This window comes from Cataglyphis hispanica, chromosome 14, assembly GCF_021464435.1.
Source record: "Cataglyphis hispanica isolate Lineage 1 chromosome 14, ULB_Chis1_1.0, whole genome shotgun sequence".
Classification (NCBI taxonomy): domain Eukaryota; kingdom Metazoa; phylum Arthropoda; class Insecta; order Hymenoptera; family Formicidae; genus Cataglyphis; species Cataglyphis hispanica.
The window spans coordinates 2,754,283-2,779,429 of record NC_065967.1 but is presented as its reverse complement, the minus strand read 5'-3'; the positions used below and the strand labels follow the sequence as shown (position 1 = coordinate 2,779,429).

General features: G+C 30.0%; 6 protein-coding genes across 10 annotated transcripts; all 6 read left to right on the top strand.

The window, feature by feature from the left end:
- Positions 1–163: 163 nt before the first annotated feature.
- On the top strand, positions 164–2,179 carry LOC126854547 (odorant receptor 4-like). The gene is made up of 5 exons (XM_050601411.1): positions 164–975; positions 1,046–1,145; positions 1,291–1,401; positions 1,800–1,955; positions 2,126–2,179. Exons 1-5 carry the CDS (start codon positions 164–166, stop codon positions 2,177–2,179), a joined length of 1,233 nt encoding a protein of 410 aa, XP_050457368.1.
- A 1,554-nt stretch (positions 2,180–3,733) lies between these two features.
- LOC126854545 (odorant receptor 4-like) lies at positions 3,734–6,347 on the top strand. Its single transcript, XM_050601409.1, has 6 exons — positions 3,734–4,138; positions 4,534–4,973; positions 5,499–5,598; positions 5,707–5,817; positions 5,891–6,046; positions 6,294–6,347. Exons 1-6 carry the CDS (start codon positions 3,734–3,736, stop codon positions 6,345–6,347), a joined length of 1,266 nt encoding a protein of 421 aa, XP_050457366.1.
- Positions 6,348–6,739: 392 nt separating this feature from the next.
- Positions 6,740–9,398, top strand: LOC126854546 (odorant receptor 4-like). The gene is made up of 6 exons (XM_050601410.1): positions 6,740–7,105; positions 7,516–7,952; positions 8,510–8,609; positions 8,692–8,802; positions 8,882–9,037; positions 9,345–9,398. The coding sequence occupies exons 1-6, from the start codon at positions 6,740–6,742 to the stop codon at positions 9,396–9,398; spliced, it is 1,224 nt and encodes a 407-aa protein (XP_050457367.1).
- A 612-nt stretch (positions 9,399–10,010) lies between these two features.
- LOC126854549 (odorant receptor 4-like) lies at positions 10,011–12,385 on the top strand. Its single transcript, XM_050601413.1, has 6 exons — positions 10,011–10,370; positions 10,786–11,222; positions 11,522–11,621; positions 11,752–11,862; positions 11,933–12,088; positions 12,286–12,385. The coding sequence occupies exons 1-6, from the start codon at positions 10,011–10,013 to the stop codon at positions 12,337–12,339; spliced, it is 1,218 nt and encodes a 405-aa protein (XP_050457370.1). The 3' UTR covers positions 12,340–12,385.
- Positions 12,386–13,667: 1,282 nt separating this feature from the next.
- LOC126854627 (odorant receptor 4-like) lies at positions 13,668–16,529 on the top strand. The gene is made up of 6 exons (XM_050601559.1): positions 13,668–14,177; positions 14,744–15,180; positions 15,715–15,814; positions 15,901–16,011; positions 16,133–16,342; positions 16,476–16,529. Exons 1-6 carry the CDS (start codon positions 13,815–13,817, stop codon positions 16,527–16,529), a joined length of 1,275 nt encoding a protein of 424 aa, XP_050457516.1. The 5' UTR covers positions 13,668–13,814.
- A 413-nt stretch (positions 16,530–16,942) lies between these two features.
- Positions 16,943–24,787, top strand: LOC126854533 (spatacsin). Of its 5 annotated transcripts, none has more exons than XM_050601392.1 (23): positions 16,943–17,077; positions 17,434–17,760; positions 17,899–18,065; positions 18,149–18,508; positions 18,595–19,401; positions 19,470–19,642; positions 19,741–20,018; positions 20,090–20,242; positions 20,304–20,504; positions 20,579–20,770; positions 20,843–20,962; positions 21,038–21,212; positions 21,298–21,521; positions 21,606–21,766; positions 21,832–22,150; positions 22,222–22,390; positions 22,522–22,887; positions 22,969–23,133; positions 23,213–23,361; positions 23,466–23,573; positions 23,664–23,957; positions 24,026–24,345; positions 24,439–24,787. In XM_050601392.1, the coding sequence occupies exons 2-23, from the start codon at positions 17,479–17,481 to the stop codon at positions 24,638–24,640; spliced, it is 5,385 nt and encodes a 1,794-aa protein (XP_050457349.1). In that variant the 5' UTR covers positions 16,943–17,077; positions 17,434–17,478; the 3' UTR covers positions 24,641–24,787. The 5 variants fall into 5 exon arrangements, with proteins under 5 accessions (XP_050457349.1, XP_050457346.1, XP_050457350.1 ...); XM_050601393.1 differs by having other exon boundaries at positions 16,958–17,024; XM_050601391.1 differs by having other exon boundaries at positions 16,958–17,066.
- Positions 24,788–25,147: the final 360 nt, after the last annotated feature.

The following is a 25,147-nucleotide window of genomic DNA, read 5'->3' as shown; positions in this document are numbered from 1 at the left end:
ATGACCGTAGAAAAGTCTATTGTCTACGTATGTATGGTTTATCACACATGACAGACATGAAACGCACGCGGAATCATTATTCTTCGCGCTTGCGTCGCGTTGCGAACATCGGGACGCCGCTGTATGCGAGTTTCAGTCTTCGTTGCACCTTACGGGCGACAGCATGCGCGATCGATCCCAACTTCCAGAAAGCATGGTTGAGCACAATGCACATTACGAGCACGACATACGTTACACCATGCAGCTATGCCGATGGGTCTTGAAACCGATCGGCATCTGGCACTTCATCTACGGTCATGCGTCGCGAAATGACAAGCTCATTTCCGTAACGCTGATCGTCACGTGCTTCTCCGCTCTGTGCTTCGTTCTGATACCTTCCGGATTGCACACCTTGTTCTACGAGAAGGACATCAACATCAAAGTCAAGCTCTTCGGTCCGGTCGGTTTTTGTCTGACTTCCACGATCAAGTATTGTTATCTCGGTATGCGCAGCGCCGCGTTCGGAAGATGCATTCGGCACGTCGAAGATGACTGGCGAACCGTTCGATATCAAGATCATCGCGAAATAATGATGAAGAACGCACTGATTGGCCGCAGACTCACCATGTTATGCGCGATCTTCCTTTATACCGGTGGATTGTCTTATCATACAATCCTGCCGTTATCTTCTAGGCAAGTCGACCAGAACATCACGCACCGACCACTCACCTATCCTGGCTACAACCTCTTTTTCGATCCTGAAGCCAGCCCAGTTTACGAGATCGTGTTTTGCATCCACTGTCTGTTTGCGCTAATCACGTATAATATCACGACAGCAGCGTGCAGTTTAACAGCGATTTTTGTGTCGCATGCTTGCAGTCAGCTACAAATATTAATGACACTGTTGGATGATCTGGTCGATGGAAAAAGGAACAAATATACTACTGTGGACAAACGTCTACGCAGTATAGTGAGACATCATGTGAGAGTATTGAGGTGAGCAAAAAAATACGAAGATGATCTGAATAGATAATGAGGCACGGCCAAATACGTGATACACTTCCAGATTTTCCACTAATGTAGAAGAAGTGCTACGCGAAATATGCTTAATGGAACTGGTGGCTTCCACTTTGATTATATGTTTACTCGAATACTATTGCTTAACGGTAAAGAGAATATCATATTATAGTAATAGATATCGTTGTCATAATAATATAATAGTTTTCTTTAAGTTGCACAAATTCTAATTTGAAATTCATTGAACAAGTTTTGTCGAATTTTATGAAAGTCATGTATTTTTTACTTTCTCAGGAATGGGAAAATAGTGACGCTGCAGCCATTTTAACCTATTTTATTCTATTGATTTCTTTTACATTTAATATTCTAATATTTTGTTATATCGGTGAACTCCTCGTGGAACAGGTAAATCTTTATATCTTTAAGAATGAGACAATTTTTCACGGATTTATTTTTGATTATATTATGTGCATCATTCTATTCAATAATTTTAAAAATTATACAAAAAATTATAAAGTTCATTATTGTTTTATATTTTTAAAACAAGTTTTTAAAAATGTATTTTACTTATTTATTTTCTTTTAGTTGTTGAATTTTTAAGCAAAAATAATATCATTATATATGTGATCATCACATATATTATACATATAATTAAATGCAACATAGTGCAATTTTAAAATTAATAATATGTGATATCTATAACGATATTTTAATATAATTTTGCACGTTCATCATCAGCACAAGCATTATTAATTTTCCACATTAAGTGTTATAAATATATTAATCTTTTGAATTTTCATCAGTATAGTCAAATTGGTTCAGCCGTCTATAACATTAATTGGTATGATTTACCTGGAAATAAAGCTCTTAGTCTCGTATTAATCATCACGATGTCTCAATATCCGCCTAAACTTACAGCTGGCAAAATTTTCGATTTATCTATTTATACATTTGGTGCCGTGAGTTTTTGCTGAAGTTAATATTAAAATTATTATATCACAGTTAATTTATTCTTATATTCTTTTCTCTCTTAAAAACAAGATATACAATATTGAAGTATACTTTTAAATTTCAATCTCATGTTAAGTATATTATTTTTGTTGTATTAAAATTTTTGTTACTCTTTCAGGTACTTAAAACATCTGTGGTATATTTAAATTTGCTTCGAACAGTTACACAATAAAAAATTATTATATTTTTTTATTATAGTTCATAATAGCAAGAATTTGCTATAAAAATATATTTTTTCTCCTAAATATTATATATATATATATATAAGAATCGATAATAAATTAACATATAAATGTCACATAAATCTTTGTTTCATCAATCATAAAATATACCTAAAATATTAATATTAATAAATAAGCTTATAATATTATCATCATAATTTCAAATGCCCATAGCAAAAAATACATGATTATATATTTAAAAATTAGAATTTATTATCATATTTATTATCATAGATAAAGATGAAACGCACGCGATTCTGAAATCATTAGTCTCACGTTTGCGTTACATCAAAAAATTGTCGTATTTCAGTCTTCGTCTTTCGCATTTCACGAGTCAGTATTAAGGTGAGTAAAAAATTGCAAAGATTGTTTACAGATAGATCATAACGCGTTTTCAGATTTTTGACAAACACTTCTAGATTTTTAGTCAATGTAAAGAAAGTGTTATACAAAATATGCTTAATAGAACTGACTGCTTTTATTTTGATTATATGCTAACTTGAATATTATTGCTTAACAATAAAAAAAGTCATTGCGACAGATTTCAATATAATAATAGTATAATAGTCTTTCTTAAAGTTTTGCACAAATTATTGTTTTGTTTCTTACTAAACAACATTTGTCGAGTTTTGTGATAGTTATTTATTTATTATCTTCTTAGAAATGACAAAATAATGACACTATGGCCATCTTGCCCTATTTCATTTTATTGATTTCCTTTATATTTAATATTCAGATATTTTGTTATATCGGCGAACACTTTTCGTAGAATAAGTACTATTCACAATATTGTTGAAAATAAAACTTGCTATACAAAAGATGAATATTTTTATTATCGCGTAAATTTTTAAAGTAAGTATATTTTTTTAAATGTACTTTATTTATCAGTAATTAAATTCTTACATCATGTTCTTAAAAAAACTGTACATGAAAGTATTTATTTAGTTCAAACAAAAAAGACTAAAACATTGCTGCAATTTCTCTTTCATTTTTTCACAACTTTGCAAAATGATATACTTTACTGTGCATAGATTAATCAAAAAATATTCAAAACCACCTACATTTATTTTTGTGATGCGGAGCAACCATCGTTACAAGTGAAAACATGTAACTAAAGCTATACACCTCTCCGATCAAATCGATTTTTCAGGACATGCATGCTTCTTTCTATCTATGCCATTATCGAAATATCTCGATGTCTATATACGTCATATTTAGGCAAATTTTTAATGCCATTTTATTTTATATTACAGTAAATTCTTTTTTATATACACGTTTAAATATCAAATTACATTCTTAACAAAAATATTAAATATATGAAGAAATAAGTTTTTCCAGCTTATTATCTTCATGAACGATACAATAAGTGTTCTAACGTTCGAGATCACACAATGTTAATCGCGTACAATCAATTCAGACAGACTGTTCGCAGTATTCTAAAAGAATACTGCTACTACTACTACTAGAGAATGAACGCAAGCGCATGTCCGGTGACCTTGCAATCAATGCTACGCGTACGGCTCGTGCAGTTTTCAACAAACATCATCATCGTGAACATGCCAAGTGCAAGACAAGACGAACACGACTCCAACTATCGGCGAGACATTCGGAATGTTTTCAAACTGAACAATTGGATTTTAGGCTCGATCGGCATCTGGCCAGTCGCGATTTGCGGTATCGGACGATACGCGTCTAAGATTGCGATCGCGATCTGCAATCTCGCGTTTAGCTTCGCGTTAGTGCCGTGTGCCTTGCACATCATCTATGACGAAAAAGATATCATCATGAGACTGAAGCTATGCGGCCTTCTGGCCTTTTGTCTTACCGCAATGACAAAATACTGCATCCTCGCGATACGTCGTCCGAAGATACTGCGTTGCATCGAATATGTGAAGAACGACTGGTGGCAGGTTGGTAATATAGAGTAACATGTCAAAAGAATGCGTATAACAACGTATTAAAAAAAGATTTAAATTCACGCGTAATTCATAATTAACATAAAATAAATTCATAATTAACATGCACGTAATTGAATAATTATATCATTTGAATACATGATGCTCTTATTGTAAATTAAAAAATATGCATTCATTTCATGCATTTTTATTACAGCGTTATAATTGTTATATTAATACAATATAAAATAATAGAAGCGGAATGTGCGATTAATTAAATTTTTTTTTCCATTATATATACAATAAAATCAGACGTTCGGTTTACAGAGAGAAAAGCAATTGCTACACTGCTAAATTCGTAAATAATAATTCTTTATCTGATAAAAAAATTATTAGCATTATTGTGACAGGTGACGTTCAGATCTGATCGCGAAGTGATGCTGAAGTACGCTACCATTGGTCGCAATCTAACGATTATCGGAGCATCGTTCATGTACACTGCCGGCATCATTTATTACATGATACTGATACCATTTTTTTCCGAGCACAAAGTCAACAATCAAACCATCAGACCGCTAGTATATCCAATTTACAGCAAATTTCGCCACTCCCAAATTAGCCCGGTATACGAAATTGTGTATCTAGCTCATTGCGTGTGCGGATACACCATATATTCAGTGACAGCTGGTGCGTACGGACTTGCCGCTTTATTCGCCACTCATGCATGCGGCCAGATCGAAGTAATCGAATCACGATTAGAAGATCTCCTAACTGGTGAAAGATTCAAACAAAGTTCAAAAATTCATCAACGAATCGCTTCCATCGTAAAGGATCATGTTCGAATAATAAGGTAAGATTTTGAAATAACGGCTTATTAATATTTGTAATAATTCATGAAAAAAACCGTAGATAAAAAAAATTTGATAATTTGCAGCTTAAATTATAAATTATAAAAAATTATATACGAATATATATATCCGTCAACAGATCGGTATATATAAACATAGTTAATTTAGAGAAAAAAACATTCTAAACGAAATGAAAAAATTAACATTATTTCAAAATATTTTATTTATATAATTTATTTAATTTTTATCACTTTATAGTATGAATATAATATAATATATGTAACAAAGTAATGAATGAGCAACAGGTGGTCTCAAGAAACCTCCAATACGTTAAGCAGTTCTGTCATACATAGGCTATAAGCATGCGATATTATATATCGTGTGCGAATGATTATATGTGCTACGTACTTATACTGTATGGAAGTTGAAAGAGAAAGAAACAAGAGAAAAATAGAGTTACATTACACTAAGAATGATTGAAGCAATGCATCTATTTTCTTCGCATGAACTAGAGTAAATTATTCCAGGTTTGCAATTGTGGTGGAAGAAGTTTTGCAAGAAGTATGTTTAGTAGAGTTGACTAGTTCTGTATGCACGATATGTCTGCTCGAATACTACTGTATAGTGGTGCGTTAATGTGTATATATATATATATATATATATATATATATATATATAATTAATAATGTATAAAAAATCCATATAAAATTATATTTTCTACTTACAATTTAATAGGATTGGCAACAAGATAATAAACTTAGTTTGGCAACTTATTTTCTACTCCTTGTTTCCTTCTGTTTCAATGTATATATATTATGCTACATCGGCGATCTTCTCGTGGAAAAGGTACATTTTTATTCGGTAATTATGCAATTTAAATTTTGATCGCATATTGAATAATTTGCGATGAATATTGCAGAGCAGTCAAATTGGATATATTTGCTATATGATTAATTGGTATCAATTATCGCCAAAATCAGCTCGCAGTCTTATCTTGATAATTGCTATGGCAAGCCATCCCATAAAAATCAGTGCTGGTAGAATGGTAGATTTATCATTATCAACTTTTGGAAATGTATGAAGTATTATACATTTATACATTATAAATAATTCTAATTTGGAATCTGAAATTACTTTCCAATAATTAAATAAGATAAATGCATGGAAAATAAATTAATATTTATACTGCCTTTGCATAATCTAACACAATCATTTTGTTATATGTAGCAATTTTGATATTTAGATAAAATTGTAAAAAAAAAAAAAATAATAAATTATGGCTGTAAAAAAATCATTATTTTATAAAAATATAATTGTTCTAGGTATTAAAGACTAGCGTGGCATATCTGAGCTTCCTGCGAACGTTAGTGATGTAAATATTGTATAATCGAATTATGTGACATATATCAGAAATTTATGGAAATGATCTGATATATATATATAAAGTGATTATTTTGAATTTTAGAGCTTATCTGTTTGCAGCGTAGTATCTTTTAATGCATATAATACGATGTTAATAGAAGAATACAAAAATTACTTTACTCTTTATTACTTTTATTATTATTATACTTACTTTTTTTTATTAATCATTGAAATTGTCGGAAATATACTTTGCGTGACCACTCTTCTCGGTTAATAGCATATATGTGATGTCTTAGACAATCGGCAAACGAAAAAACTATTCCAACGCAAGCGCAAGCGCAACTTTGTAATCAATGTCCGCCGCGTCCGCCTCGTCCAGTCTTAAGTGAAACTTGTCATTGTGAACATGACAAGTGCACTCCGCGATAAAGCCGCGATATCGCAGAACTTTAGCTATCAGCAAGATATTCGATACATTTTCAAATTGAATAACTGGATCCTAGGTTCGCTCGGTATTTGGCCAGTTGCGATTCGGGGAATCGGACAACATGCATCTACAATTGCGATCGCGCTCTGTAATCTCGCATTAGCCTTCGCGATAGTGCCCTGCGCCCTGCATATCGTTTATGACAAGAAAGATATTACTATAAAGCTTAAATTGTTTGGTTTACTGGCATTTTGTCTTACCGCCATGACGAAATACTGCATTCTCGCGATACGTCGCCCTAAAATACTGCGCTGCATCGAATATGTGAAGAGCGATTGGTGGCAGGTCGGTGTTATTTATACTTAACATAACATTGCATTAATGTGCGGAATTCACATTATGAAGTATTGAAAAATGCTTTGAGTAATAAAAAAGAAATAATAATATTGATTTTAAAATAATTCGATTCTTTCGAGTTGATTATATAATTCTTAATGTTATTTAAATACAATGTAATTACTTTATGTAATATATTATAACATAGAATAAAAAATTGTGTTATATTTAAATAAATAATAATAGTGAGGAACAAAAGTTAAAAATGTGCGGTGAAACAATTAAGATTTTCTTTCTATCTGCATTATATTAAAATTTCGATTTAAAAAGAAAAAAAAAAATAATCGCTAAACAGAGTGCAAAATTAGTTGTAATTTTTCGTCTATAAATAAATAAAATTGCTGGCAATACTGTGACAGGTGACACTTAAAAGTGATCGTAAAATGATGCTGAAGTATGCTGCCACCGGTCGCAATTTAACGATAATCGGCGCATCTTTCATGTATACAGCCGGCATCATTTATCACATGATTTTGCCGTTCTGCTCCGAGCATAAAGTTAACAATCAAACCGTCAAACCACTCGTGTATCCGACTTATAGTAAATTTCGCCACTCCCAAATTAGCCCGGTATACGAAATTGTGTATGTAGCTCATTGCATGTGCGGATACACCATATATTCGATAACAGCTGGTGCATGCGGACTGGCAGCCCTATTTGCCACTCACGCATGTGGTCAGATCCAAATGATTATAACGCGATTGGAAGATCTCTTAGATGGTGAAAAATTCAAACAAGGTCACAATGTTCATCAACGAATTGCTGCTATCGTGAAAAATCATGTTCGCGTAATAAGGTAACATTTTAAAGTAATAACTTATTAAAATTTCATATAGAACAATTCAAGCAGAAAAAAATAAAAACTAATGATAAAAAATTTAATGATTTGTAATCTAAATTATGAATAATAAAAAATGTATTTTACGACAAACTATTTACACTATTTTGCCTTTGTAAAATTTTTACAACTCAATAAATATATTTATATTTGGCACAAAAATACTATTACTATTTCTAATTTAATCTCACAATGAAAAATATTGTTATATAATTGTATATCCTCAATATAATATAGTTCAGTTAATTCTTATGATTATATGACGAATATACTAAGAGACACATGCAACAGGTGGTCTTAACGAGCGGCCAATACGTTCTGTAGGCGGTTCTGTTTTGTGTCAGATAATAAGCATACGCTATTATATATATATTCGCCTACATATGTTATATATACGTAATGTAATAGTTAAATATATAATTATATTAAAATAAGACACACAGACGCACACAGAATAATACATTCAAGTTTCTTTAAATTTCTCCGTGCATAGCAGAATGACTAACTTATTCCAGGTTTGCGGCCATTGTAGAAGAAGTTTTACAAGAAGTATGTTTGGTGGAATTTACTAGCTCTGTATGCACGATTTGTCTGCTCGAATACTACTGCATATTGGTGCGCTAATATGTGCCACATTTAAAAAAAAATATTATTAAAGAATGCTGTAAAATTATATTTGTTATCTATAATTTGACAGGATTGGCAACAAGATGATAGAGTTGGATTAGCGACTTATTCTTTGCTCCTTGTTTCGTTTTGTTTCAATGTATACATATTATGTTATATCGGTGAGCTTCTTATGGAAAAGGTACATCTTCGTTTTTTTAATCAATTTGCTTAATTTCAATCGCATGTTGAATAATCGTTTGCGGTTGATTTGTTTGCAGAGCAGTCAAATTGGATTGATATGCTATACGATAAATTGGTATCAATTATCGCCAAAATCAGCCCGCAGTCTTATACTAATGATCGCCATGGCCAGTCATCCCATAAAAATCAGTGCCGGTAGAATGGTAGATCTATCAATATTAACATTTGGAAATGTGAGGCACTTTAAATACATTAATGCATTATAATTCTAATTCAAAATCTATATACACAAATCTATATACATTCAAATTTAAAATAAGATAATAATTCTATAAAAAATAATATTCCCAAAATAATTTAAATAACAGAATTATTCAACAAACACGAAAATTATTATGCATTTTTGCGTAATAATATAACAGTGAATTTCATTCTTTCATATTTAGCAACTTTTAATAAATATTTAAATAAATTTCAAGAAAGTAATAATTAATAAATTACAGGTAAAAAAAAGAAATTGATTTAGTATGATTTGTTTAGGTATTAAAAACCAGTGTAGCATATCTGAGCTTCCTCCGGACGTTAATTATGTAAGATATGATTGAAATTATGTGAAACAGATATACAAAGAGATTAATTTAAATTTAATGTGGCTTACCTATTCAACATATAGAAGATATCTTGGTATATAAAATAATATATAATATTATGTATATAATATTATATAGAATAACATGTGTGCTATTTGATGTTTATATATCCACTTTCTTTTCTCAATTAATCATTCTCATTGAACGATATATGCATTAAATAAACAATTATAATCTTTTTATTATTTTTTACATAAAGAAAGTAAACAAGTAATTTAATCTTGACATTTAAATAAAATTACAAAATGTCAAAATATATAATTTTTTTTCTAATTTAAAGAAACTAATTTATAGATTTATTTCTTTCATTTCTTAAACAATTAAATTCATGTAAATATATACAAAACAGTGGAAATGTTTATTCCATTTATAGAATTGTTAGAGTAAAGCACTATGCACGATCACTTCTCGATTAATAACAGGCACACAATCTGTCAAACTATCAATATGCCAAAGAACGTCTAATAATAAGCGCGAGCGCGTATCCAATAGTCTTGCAATCAATATATCGCGCATTCGCTTCATTCAGTCTTTAGCAATATTTGTCATCGCGAACATGTCAAGTGCACGCAAATCTGTAATGCCACAAAACTCCAGCTATCAGAGAGATATTCAATATGTCCTCAAGTTGAATAACTGGATTCTATGCACAATCGGCCTCTTGCCATTCACGACCCGCGGCATCGGACGATACGCATTTAAAATCTTGATCGCGTTCTGTAATTTTATAATAAGTTTCGCGATGGTGCCCTGCGCCCTGCATATTCTCTACGATCAAAAAGACATCACTATAAGGCTTAAACTATTCGGCTTGCTGACATTTTGCCTTACCGCGATGACGAAGTATGGCTTTCTCACGATACGTCGTCCTAAGATATTGTATTGCATCGAATGTGTGAAGAGCGATTGGGTGCAGGTCGGTGTTATTATTTAACATAATGTATCGTGTTAATTTGCAGTGCTCATAATGATATAAAATTGATAAATAGTTTGTGTGAAAAAAGCGCGACTATGTGATGTTTATTTAAAAATTATTTAATCTACTGAATCTAGATCTAGAATTATAATATATAGCTGTTTACAAAGTGTGTCTATTTTGTGCAAAATTTTTCATAATTATATTTAATATAACTGTGAATTTTTTTAATATAACATTTTAAAATAGAAATTTTAAAAACGCTTAAAAAAAGAAGTATAAAATTTTATTCTCTTTTTGCATTGTAAACTAAAACTTTAATTAATAAAGGAAAGATAATCAAAAGATTGCTATATTAATATATTGCAATCTTTTATTTATTGACAAATAAAAATTAGCGGCAATATTATGACAGGTGACGTACAAATCTGATCGCGAACAGATGTTGAAATATGCTGCCATTGGTCGCAATCTAACGATAATCGCCACATCAATTATGTACACTTCTGCTTTCATTTATTACTTGATTTTGCCGTTTTGTTCCGAGCATAAAATCAACAATCAAACTGTTAGACCGCTCGTGTTTCCGATTTATAGTAAATTTCGCCAATCCCAAAATAGTCCGATATACGAAATTGTGTATGTAGCTCATTGCATGTGCGGATACACTATATATTCGGTGACAGCTAGTGCGTGCGGCTTAGCCGCCTTATTCGTCACTCATGCATGCGGTCAGATTCAAGTGATTCTGTCGCGATTGAAAGATCTTGTAGATGGTAAAAATTTCAAGCAAAGTCCAAATGTTCATCGACGAATTGCTGCCATCGTGAAAAGCCATGTTCGAGTAATAAGGTAACAATTTAAAATGACACCTCTCTATATAATAATTTATTGATTTAAAAAATTTAAGATTACAGTTAAAAAATTTTAATAATTTTATATTTCAAAAAATAAAAATGTTTTTAATTATTGAAATAACACTTTTTATAAACTTCAGTTTGATCAAAAATAAATCCAATTTCAATATGAAAGTATTTCTGAAATTAAAATCACACATATCATTAAAAAATTAATAATTCTATTTTCCATTTGAGTGATAGTGAAAATAAACAACTGAGATATCAAATACAAACTAAGATAATTTATTCCAGATTTGCTGCTGTGGTGGAAGAAATTTTGCAAGAAGTATGTTTAGTAGAACTCAGTAGTTCTCTATGCATAATCTGTCTGCTCGAATATTATTGTATAATGGTGCGCTAACAAATATATTATTAAAAATAGAATTCTTAATCCTATTTAAAAAATATTCTAATTCTAAATCCTCTTTAAAAAGCCTATAAAATTATTTGCTAATATATATTTGCTATTTATGATTTAATAGAATTGGCAAGGTAATGATAGGATTGGTTTAGTGACTTATTTTGTGATCTTTGTTTCATTCTGCTTCAATTTATATATATTATGCTATATCGGCGAGCTTCTCATGGAAAAGGTACTTCGTTTTTCCAGTTACGCAAGCTTAATCTCAACTACGTGTGTTTAATTTGGAGTTAATGTTGCAGAGTAGTCAAATTAGATACAAATGCTATATGATTAATTGGTACCAATTATCGTCAGAATCAGCTCGCAATATTATATTGATAATTGCTATGGCCAGCCATCCCATTAAAATCAGTGCCGGTAGAATAGTAGATCTGTCATTGATGACTTTTGTAAATGTAAGACATTAATAATATTTATACATTATTATTCTATTCTCTCCTAAACTTACTTTCACAACAATTTAAGATAAATTATAATACTGAAAAAAAATAAATACCCCCAAAATTATTTAATAGTATTATCTTACATAATAATTTAGTAATAAAAAATACAATATGTAATTAAAAAAATATTATTTGAATATATTTTTTAGGTATTGAAAACTACTCTGGCATATCTCAGTTTCCTACGAACGTTAGTAATGTAAATACACTTAAAATTATGAGATATGTATAAAAGGATTTTAAATTGTTAATATTTAGCTAATTTATTAAAAAAAAACGTATTAGACGTAGAGAAAACGTAGAGAATTTATATAAAATAATATTCAAAATTATAACTATTCACTTATTCATTTTCCTTCTAATAATAATTGTCGTTGCATTGTACATACATATATCCATCACAAAAATATCACGTTTGCTATGTAACAGGTGGTTCTATACGAATCAGTAGGCGGTACCTATATGCGCATCAGATGATGCGCGGACTATAAGCATGCGCTATTGTATATTAGTCTACAATTGAATATGTTATACATATATTTATATTATATAGTAGTCACTAATAATTTTATTTTAACGAGCACAACAAGCGCAGCTATTGCTTATTAATAGTTCACTATGTCAGTCAGTTTGAAAAGATATAAAAAATATAATATATGAAGGAAGACTCTCCTTCTTATCTCATTCTAACATACTACACTTGTTTATTTGGTAAGAAGATATCGGAACATTACATAAGAATTTTGCAAGAAAAAATAAGAGTAACATCATTGTGTTTCGTGCGATTTTATAAAAAATAATATTCCAAAAATTATATTTTACAGTATGTTTATGTCAGAATATAAAAATAGATTTTATTCAAAAGCTAGTAAAAATTATAGCAGAAAAATTTTGAAAACTATATTATTTCAGCAATCTATTTTTTTCAGGCATCGAAAACTAGACCATCAATTCGCTACGAATGTAATATAAATTAATGTAAATATTAATAATGTAAACATAACTAAAATTACAGATATATATAAAGATTATTTCGCATTTAAGAGAGTATAAGACAATAACATCATACAAAGGTTGCACGAAACACAGTGATGTTACTCTTGTTTATTTGTTAATGTTCTGATATCTTCCTACCAAGTAAACATGTAAAATGTGTTAGAAAGAGATATGAGATTCTTCTTTCATATATTATATTATCTTTTCAAACTGATTTGTATGGCCCAAAAACAAAAACTGCGCTCGTTGCGTTAGTTAAGATAGAATTCTTTCTCAGCTGTTATATAATATAAATATATAATAATATACCTGTATAATGTTTAATACATATAATATCATATTATACAAAATAATTATTACGCCAATATTACACACACACAATTTTCATTATTTTACCACAACTTTATGTCAAGGTCTTTAATTTGACGAAAAATAAATAGAGAAAGAATAGAACGAACAATGCAGAGATGAATTTAGACAGAAAGACGCAAGTGGTTTTTCAATTTAAAATCACCGGGATGTAAGGTACATCGTACACGACCACTTCATGATTAATCGTACGCACGATCTGTCAGACTGATGACAGATGAAAGGTGCGAGCGCAAGCGCATGTCCAGCGACCTTGCAATCAATGCTACGCGCTGGCCTCGTACAGTCTTAAACGGAACCTGTCAACGTGAAGATGAGGAATTCAGAAGACGACCAGGCGACGTCGCCAAACGTTAATTATCAGCGGGACATGAGATATGTGTTTAAACCGTGCAGCTGGATCCTCGGTTCCATCGGCATCTGGCCAGTCGCGTTTCGCGGAATCGGACAACACGTGTCTAAGATCGCGCTCGTGCTGTGTAATTTCGCGTTAGGCTTCGCGATAGTGCCGTGTCTTCTGCATATCATTTATGACGAGAAAGACCTTAACATAAGATTGAAGCTCTCCGGATTACTGGGCTTCTGTCTTACCGCAATGATGAAATACTGCGTACTCGCGATACGTCGGCCTAAAATATTACGCTGCATCGAGCATGTAAAGAGTGATTGGTGGCAGGTCGGTGTTGTCGATATATAAAATTTTTCAAGGTGTTAATGGGCAGAATTTTTCACGAAGTGACGATTGATTTTTTTCTCTTCAACCTGGAAGAATACGAGTTTGATTAGAAACCGTTTAATCTTGATTTTGAAATAATATTATTTTTCGCATAATATTTTTCAATCTCTGCATAAACATCACTCGATTTATTTTATATCATTGCAATATATTTATTTTATATCTAGCCATTTTATTTCTACATTTAATTTGATTAATGTTAATTAAAATTTCTTTCTTGTCAAAGATGTTTAAGAATATTAAGAAAAATATTAAGAATATGATTTCAATAATTATTTTAACACAAGATTACGCGCTGTAGCTAGTTATTTAAATCCGCATTTTATGCAACGACAGGATTTAAATTAAAAGTCATATATTTTTTCATATTCATCAATCTGATATACTAAAGCGAATCTCGTAATTTCGTTTTCGAATGTTCTCTAGTCATTTCATAATTTGCAATAAATAGTGATTGCTGTCATTAATTCGCCTGGCAAATAGGATTACTGGCAATACTGTGACAGGTCAAATTCAAATCCGATCGAGAATTGATGATGAAATATGCTACCACTGGTCGTAGACTGTCTATAATCAGCACGACTTCCATGTACATCGCCGGCTTCATTTATCATACGATTTTACCATTTTGTACTGTACATAAAATCGGTAACGAAACCATCAGACCGCTCGTGTATCCAACTTACAGTAAGTTTTATCAGACCCAGATGAGCCCGATATACGAAATAGTGTATCTGGCTCATTGCGTTTGTGGATACACCATGTATTCGGTCACGGCCGGATCGTGTGGTCTAGCTGCGATATTCGCTGCTCACGCATGCGGCCAAATTGATATCATCGCGTCTCGGCTTGAGGATCTTCCACGCGGCAAAAATTTTGAGCGATCATCCGATGTTAATCAACGAATCGCTGCCATCGTGAGTGGTCACGTTCGAATATTAAGGTAACATATTTTGCGCTATGAAATTAAGAAAGCGTACTATTTTTTTCAGGATTTCAATATAATTGATAAAGTTCTATTTCTTTTTCTCAAATTAATTTAAAATTTTGAATATGTTTCAAAATAAGTCTTGGTAATTATAACATTCAAAATGATAAAATGAATAAAATAAGATCAGTTCTCGTACGTAAAGAAGTTTTCCGTATTTTATATGTATGTACATACATGTACAAATCTTTTTTAATATTGCAATAAATATATTTAACGAACCTCCAATGTATTTTAGGAGGTGGTGAGTTGCATGTCTGACGAATTGTGCGCAGTCTGTGAACATGAGAGTTGCATCTTCATGCTCTTAAATGCATAACTTTTACATATACTCATTACGTATTCAAATAAGTGCAGAGAAGTGCACAAAATTTATTTCTTTAATTTTTCATTAAATAGAATTGTATATATTTATGTACTTAAAATGATGGTAAAAATGATAATAGTATATAAAATTTCTAACTTGCAAGCAATGACAATCTGTTTCAGATTCTGCACTCTCGTGAACGAAATTTTACAAGAAGTATGTTTATTGGAATTCGCCAGTTCTATATTCACAATGTGTTTGCCCGAATATTATTGCATAGTGGTGCGCTAATATACATTTAAAAAAAAATTTTTTTTTAAGCACGCGTAAAAAATTTTATACTAAATAATCTATTTATAATTCGATAGGATTGGCAAGATAGTGATACAGTTGGACTGACAACTTACTTTCTGCTTTTTATTTCATTCTGCTTTAATATGTATATATTATGTTACATTGGCGAGCTACTCATGGCAAAGGTACATTTATTTTTTTTTCGATTTTATGTAACGATTTTTATTTAATTTCGATATTTCCATGAGCTATGTAGCAAAAATGAAACACAGGATACATTGAATTTTTCCGCGGATGATTTTTCAGAGTAGCCAGATTGGTACAATGTGCTTTATAATCGACTGGTATCAACTGCCAGTAAAGGCGGTTCGCAGTTTAGTGCTGGTGATCGCAATGTCAAATCGTCCCATAAAGATCAGCGCTGGAAGTATGATAGATTTATCGCTGGCGACTTTTGGAAGTGTAAGAAATTGTATATGTGATATATATACAAAATTAATTCTTGTCTCGATAGTTGTAAATGAAATAAATCAATACCCCAAAATTATTTGAAGTACTTATACTTTTTTCATATTCTTTTAATAAGAAACTAAAGTTAATAAACTAAATCAGAATAAAAAGTATATTTATTAATATAACTTTTTATTAGGTGCTCAAAACAAGTCTGGCGTATCTAAGTTTTCTTCGAACTTTAGTAATGTGAATATTATTGGAGTATTGTAACAATATATAAAGAAAAAAGAATATATAATATATCATCTTCTTTACAATCTTAGAATCTTCATAGATCAAATGTGAGCATTTTAATAAGATAACAATTAATTTCTAATAAAATATATTTAACATATTATTTTTAAGAATTAATTATTTTTCAAAAATTTTTTGTTTTAAAATTATAAATGTCCACGTTATACAATTTTATAGTAATATATAATTAAGAAAAAGAAAAGATATTTAAAGAAATTTAACATTAGAAAATAATACAAGTTCACACACCACAACATAATAATATCCTACTGTTGCTAAATGTCCTACATTTGCCCAATAGGAATTACATAGTAAAATAAATATATCAGCTGATTGCTGTTGACTTTTATCAACTGCTGGTTAAGTGTTGTTGTCAGATAGACACAAGACACTAGTGCTTTCCACAAACAGAAAATGTGAATAATATCCCAAATAAACACGTGTAACTCGTGTAAATAAATAATTATTATTCGTGAGAGCTTGCTATAAAAATGTGAATGCAATGTATCGAAGAGTATTTCAATTTGTCTTTTATTCTTATTTTACGTAACCTCTATTATTCATTTTATATTTATTTTGTGTATAATAAAAATCCATTAATTTATTTAACAAAAGATTTCTATACAAAAAAATTTATGAAACTAAAACATATTATAAAAATGAAATGGAGATGTATATAATAATGTAACAAAAATAATTAAATGTGATTTGATAATTCAATATATAATCTTACAATGTAAACAAAGTATTTTTTTAATAGTTATATATTTTTTTAAATTGTACATACTATAAAAGTTTGTAGGAAGACTATAATTTCCTATTTTCAATGTTTACTAAATAAGATTTTTAATTGTATCAAGATATCAGTGTATTAATAAATCATTGTGCAAATACATTGATACAAAATGTCTGAGAAAAAGACCATTGGTGGTATTCCTGTGGAGAGTCTAACTGGAGAATCAGCTGCTATATGGTCTGGCTGGCGTACATTGGGAGACAGAGAGCTTGTGAGAGAAGCTTCCGCTAAGGGAACCCATATTAAACTAGCACATAAATGTCTTGCGTATAGAAGACACTGTTCTATAGAACAAGCATGTATATACTTCAATGAAGAAGTAGAAAATTGGGTCAGTGAGTTATTAAACAAAAAACAAGTTTATAGAGCTTCACATATTCTAAGGAATATGGTACGTATCATATATATTACATTAATCTAATGTATCTTTTTCTTTTGAATATAAATAATATAACTAATAATATTTCTAAATGACAGAGTAAAAAACAATAATGATATAATATTTATAATAATAATCATTCTGTTATAGGGAAAGGACTCAGTAGAATATATTTTTGCTGTTTCTACAAAGAGCAAAGATTCAGCTTTAAGAAATTATTTATGTGAATACATGATAAATGTTAAGGGATTTAGAAATGAATATGTCATAGCGTGGAGCATAATTAAGTCTATTATAAAGCATGAAGAAAAATACAAGTAAGTTTATAAAATTAATAAAAAAATAATATCTACTAGATATGATAAGAAAAGGATTAATAAAAGTTATTTCCTTGCTTCAGAATTCAAAATGGATTAAGTTCTTATATATGTATAGATGATATAATGAAACTATCAGAGAATATTAAACAAGCCTTATGCACTGAATTATATTTCTCTTTGAATGACCCACAGATTTTGGGAAATATATCAAATACTATTTTGTGGGATTATTTATTATCTAACAATAAAATTAATGCAATAAGGCTATGGATTGATGCAAGATGTGAGAATCAAGATATCTTGCAAAAATCAAATGAAATTGATCATCATTTAAAATCGTTATTTATAAATTTAAATATTACATCAGATATGATCGAATATATAGATTCTTCCAATGCTAGTAGCCTTATAAAAGATTTAACTAAAGATTATTTATCCAGGTATGTAAATATATAATAATATCCGTTTAATGTATCTGTATTATTAATAATAAAAACTAATAAAAAATGTGAATTTATTATTTTAGGTATGGTATATATACAAAAAAAGAAAAGAATGATTTTAAATTAATATTAAATCGTTCTTTTGGCTGTGGTACAACGTTGGAAGAACTTGATACAATATTATCTCTACCTTTTTGCAATATTGATAAAACGGAATTTTTGCGAAACGTTGATCAACAATTGTGCCTTACACACTGCTCGCAAGAATGTCACACTGAAGAAGATAATTTAAAACTAACACAATTATTTAACGTATTAACTGAGATGTGTAACGCTAAAGATCATTACGAAGATGCATTAATACGTGGAATAGTTGAATCGATTAATTTTATCTCTGACGATTTTAATGCCTATCTAAAAACAAATTATTTAGCAAGCTTGACATTAATATTTTTACGATTTTCCCAAATGAGAAGCGCCTTAGATAATGAAACGAACACTTCAGAGAAGAGTAAACTAATGAGAGATATATTTACAAACAAAGTTGTTTTAAAAATTGGTGAGCATGTCATTTCCCAAGAAGTCCTTCAGTTTGCGCTCGCACACATACCAAATATGCAATGCATCATTGAAGACCAAACTGAAAAAGATGATATTACGGTGTATGAATTATTAGACGGCTATAAGAATTTAAATGCAAAACAATTTTTCAAGTGGCGCTTCAAAAATGAGCCCATGCCTGCTTTCACAAATGAAAATCTTATTAAAAAGTATGGACATCAGGAAATATTGACATATCATTATTACTTGAAAGAAGGCAGGCCAAATATGGCTGCATATACTTTAGAATACACTCAAGCTAAATTACTCGGAAATGTATCATCTCAAAGGTTCGTATTTTCAATGAGAATATTTATTTTTATCATTGCCCTAGTTTAAATAATTAAAATTATTTTAGAAAATTCAAAGCGGCTGTATACGCGCATATTCTCGCTTTGAGAAATCTAGATAAATCTGATATCGTATGCAGCTGTATTGTTTTTATTGAATTATTGAAGATTGATTCGAGCAATTTACGATTGCACGTTACTGTGGCAAACTATGTGCAGGAGCAACTAAATATTTCTATAGGTGAAATATTTTATAACTTTAACTATATACGCGATTACGATGCGCACACTTAATATTTGCGAATAAAAATGTTTTATATAATGTTCTTTATTCTACAGGAAATTTATTGGAAAATGTAGTGTATAAAAACCAAACTGATCTAAAATCCGTGATGTCTTATCTAGAACAAAGTTTCCAAAAACACTTATTAAACAAAATCTTAACACGCAATGATGAGCAGTTTGTCGAAGCATTAAAAACATGGGACATTATCGTGCGCTTTGCACAAGTTCACAACTGTGTACTACCCGATATATTGTTGAAATATTTGGCAGATCATGATTTATGGTTCGAGTTCGTTGCAGTCAGTCACATATTCGCTTATCCCATAAATCAGGTACGTTGTAAAACAATGTAATACTGATTAAAATAAAATCTATTAATCTTAATCGCGCAATCGTGTATTAGGTACTGGAAAACGTCCAATTATTTAATAATGCGAGCATACAGGAACATTTATTGATGTGCTTCAACAACAGTAAACTTAGCAAATCTGAACCATGTAATGAACAAAAATCCCGTGATGCAAGGCAATCAAGACAGCGTAAAGTTGGAGAAAATGTAAGAACGTTGCTTGTTAATTTTAGTTTTTTTAGTATATAATCAATATCATTTTCCACAGGAATCTCCAGCATCCAGTTCATCTGGAACTGATATAAATGCAGCCGATACAGAACATACTTTTAATTCAACTTCCTTAGATAATGATTTATGGTCAATTATATTAAATTGTCATCAAAGTCAAGACCCACCCGGGGCATTAATTAATGCATCTCGTTCAAACTTAATGCCTGTATTGACTATTTTGGCTACGTGTTACGAGGTATTATCTTACATTAATTAATAATAATAAATTTTACTAATTTTTCTTCATAATAAAAAATGTCACGTTTGCAGCCATCCTCAGTAGCAGCATATTGTTATTGTTGGATGGTAATATCAACAAGAAGAGAAGACATACTTTTCGATTACGCGGAATGTGTGGAACAACAAATATGGCCTTCTGATAAAGTATCAGACTTATTAAATAAAATGATTCAGTGTGGTTATATTAACACAGTTAATCGAGCTTACAAAATTTTCATGCCTGTAAGTTCAATTAATGTAATACGCAATGGTGGCCAAGAATTTTTTATTGTAAATAGTATTAATATCTTGCAGGATAGCATTTTGAATGTATTCTTCGAATTTATGATGCAAACAATAAATTACAGCGAATTTAAGGATAGTCAACAATATTTAATGGAGTTTAAGTTACAATGTTCCTCGCTTAAATCCAATGTATGTATAAAATTAAAATGAAATAGTTCCACTATACAAGCTGATTCATACAACATTATTTTTATTACTTTTAAGAGAATCATGGACTGGGATAGCGCCCATTTTACATATCTGAAGAATTTATATTGGATTGCAGTTGTTGCAATGCGATGCATTGTCACAGCACTCGGTTATGGCTTTCAAAGTACGCCGTTACGAATCAAGTTTCTCGAAACGCTAATAAAATGTGACTTCTCTGCAGATTTACCAGGTAAAACGTGCATAATTCTTTATTAATTAATTTGTGTCACATAATTATTCGCAATAACTTGTAAAATTTATTTTATATGTTGCAGTGGCAGTACCGGATTTTCAATGCTTGTTGGATATAGTAAAACTTTTGCAGAAAACCGATACAACATTAAATTTTAGAGCCATTACTATAATCGACAATGTACATAATTTTGATTCAGAGATTCAAAGATGCATTAACGACTTAATAGCAATCGAGGATTATAGCGTTGCCCTAGAATTAGCATGCCGCGCTGGATTAAGTTCATGTGAAATTATATTAGCTCAAGTAATAATTTTCGAAGTATTTTTAAGAAATCAAATAATATTTCATTATGCATTTTTTTTTTAACATCTGCAACATTATTTTCAGTATCGAAATACTTTTAAGAAATCTATAAATATGGATGGCGAAATAAATTCTGTTTTCTGGACGCAATGTGCTGAAGATTTCAACAAATATAACGTTCCATCTCAAGTAGCAGTTGAGTTCTTTGTCGAACATGCTAAGGAAGTTATATCGCATAAAGAAAGGTGAATATTTCGTACAAGGGATGCTAATTCTAAAGTACACAAATAATCAAATATTTTTTCTTTAGATATGAAATTTTAAAATTGGCTTATGAGACATTAAAAAACACTGAAATTGAGCAACAAACTATCGATACTCTGGAAATGGCAATGTGGAAATCATGTATTTTAGCTGGACCTGAAAATGTACAATTTAATTGTAATGATTATATTTTTAATAAATTAAAAACAGAGTTACTATCTGGTTTGGATAGATTACAAGTTGTTTGCTCCTTGATTGACGAAGGCGAAAAAAATTCTGTAGAGATTTTAATGAATAAATTACTTGATCTGGGCAAACTCGATATTGCTTTACGAATAAGCAAGATGTTTAATTATAATCACAAAGTAAGTAACATCTTTTACTTCCAAGTATAAAATATTAAATATTAAATATTAAAAAAATTTTTCTTTTATAGGATTTGCAGATATTGATGCTGTGTTTAAGTTTAGCAGAAGGCGAAATTTCACCAACAGATTTAACTGTGCAACAAAAGAGTCTCTTGGAAGAAACGAATAAAAACAAGCAACAAAAATATGGCATTTTGCGTAATCGCGGCTTACAAAGATTTTCTTCATCGTCATCCCGTACGTCTTATTATTATCTTTAACGTTGATAACATTTTTTTATATGCTTCATCTGTCCAAAGATATTTTTCAGTTCTTACATATAATTAATATAGTGAAGAAATATATCAATATATATTTTATTTTTACAGTAAATACAGTCTCATCAACTGCAGAAAGCAGCAAGACAAACGATACAATGATCATTAATAATCACCAACTCCAAATGGAGTGTATTTCAATCCTAGAAAAATTGTCAGAAATACTTAAACATGGAAATGATATATGCCTGAGAATTATTTCGCGTTATAAACTTGCTATACGCTTAGGGAAAACATATCAATCATTATTGTTGCTGAACAATCCGATCAAGTTTTTGCGAGAAACCATGGAAAGTAATATTGAAAATAAATTTGAAATTGCTAATAACATAATAATATCTTATAAAATTAAGACGGAAGATGTGGCAATATTTCTAACCGAAAATATTACAATGCACATAAATCGTGCCATAGAAGGTAATTAAAAAAAAAAAATTACATTTTATTCAAAAAATATTATTTTAATATTAAAAATAATAATATTGTCAATTCCAAAAGATGGACAGGAAGATTCTATTTTTATTTGGGGCTATTCTATGCATTCACATTTTCATTTAATAATGGAGCTTTGTAACGATACTTCATTATTAGGCTTAAAATTGTTTAAGACAGCACAATCATTGCTGGGAAGATACATTAGCACTCATGATGAAAAAAGGAATGGTAATTTTTTTTTTCACTATTAAATCATCCTTTTAAAATTATAATATACATATAAATTTTTATGTATTACATGTTACAGTTGCAGGATTAAAAATTATAGTGGAACTATTAATAAGATCGCACGATTGTTTCACGACTTCCTGTAATATGGAAGGAATAGCTTCAGTATTACGAAAATGCCAGAGCCTCGCAAATATGTTACAAATTTTTAAACACTGGGCATTATTAGTATGTTAATTAATATTTTAGCATTTACATTGTTTTCAGCATTACATAATTTATTAATTATATTAATTCCATAATTTATTTAAATTCTTGTTGTTTATCATTAGGTACGTCTTGTAACTGGCGTTGGGCGATTTACCGAAATGAATTATATATTTCAAATTTTAAAAGAAAACGATCAATTTGAATCTTTATTGGGACAGGGCTTGGATAAGGTATTTTTGTGCCCATGCGATAAATTGCAAGCGAACGCATACTTCTTTTTTTTTTCATGAAAGATATACATTTTTTTTTTAATCATACAGGTACCGGGTTTAAAAATGGCACTATTAGAATTTCTGAAACGTCAATGCCCAGACGATAAAGAGTTGTTTACTTTAGTGGCGCTCCATTTCCGTTTGTACTATGAAATTGCACTCATGTGGGAAAATGAAGCAAAAGAAGTGATTTCAAATTTAATATCTGATATGTTAAAAGAATACGGAAGAGGCGTAATTGGTCTTCCAGTAGAAATAAAATTCACTCGAAATGACAATATCCAAAAACAATTGCAACTGGCTGTAACAAATTTTACTCATGCCACTCAATACTATTTACAGGTAAAAACATAAAATTATCATATATATGTATATTTTCAGAATAAAAAAATTATATATTTTACTTCTAGGATAAAAAATTAAATCTTGCTAACCAATGTGCTCATCAAGCTCAACTTGTCGCTCTTCAAATCGGACTACTGCACTCGTTACCGCAAAATCAGCAAGCAGTATGCCTATTAAATCTGAAAAGTGACGAGTTGGATAAAATACTGTCTGAATTCTTGAACTTTCCTCAAGCTCTTATTGTTACTCGCGCTTATAATCATCACACGGATTGGGCTAATCTTATTTATCATCATTGCGTTCTTAAAGGTGAGACGAAATATCTCAAAGAATTTATGATGATAAACAATCTAACGTCTACGATTGTACAAGATTGTGCGCGTAGGTGAGTTTACTGCAATTAATATATATATATAACATAAAAAATCTAATTTTTATACATAAATAATTTTCTTAAAAATATTGTCATTATTTTTAGGTACTGTTTGGAAAAAAGTATTACTCATTCCATGACAAATAATATGAAAACTCTAATTTCTGAATTATCAGATGTCGAATGTAAATACAAGTTAGCTAGTCAGCTTGGCTTTAAGGATATTGTGGAGGAAATGCTCAATAATCCTCTAGTGGGCGCCTATTTAAAAGATACGATTTGGAAGAAAGGATATGCTACTTCATAATGTAAATAATATTAAAAAAAAATTCAACACAATCATAATCCGATAAAAATTGTAATCGAAACGCTATGGTTAATTGTTCTAAACTTTCCTGTTATTGCGAGTAATATAATTTTGTACTTAGCAAAAAAATAAATAATATTGATATTATGTATCCTGCTTTATGATTAATCAATTTCCTCATCATGAAATTACTAAAAAAAATTAAATTATATAATTTTTTATTAAAAAATAATTAAACAGTATTGCATATCATAATACACTAAATCATATCATGTATTGATAACTTATTACCACACTTAATAATATATGGTTTTATGATTACACCGGGTGTGCATATATTAGTTGGTTATTTTATCGATTTAAGAATTGGAAGAAAGCATGCGTAAATACAATATACAGAAAAAGTAAGCGTCAGTAGGTAATACGGTTCATTACTATAATAATTCTTTAGGTATCTTCTATCGCTAAAAGTTATTACTTCATATATTTTATGTACTATCTTTTGAA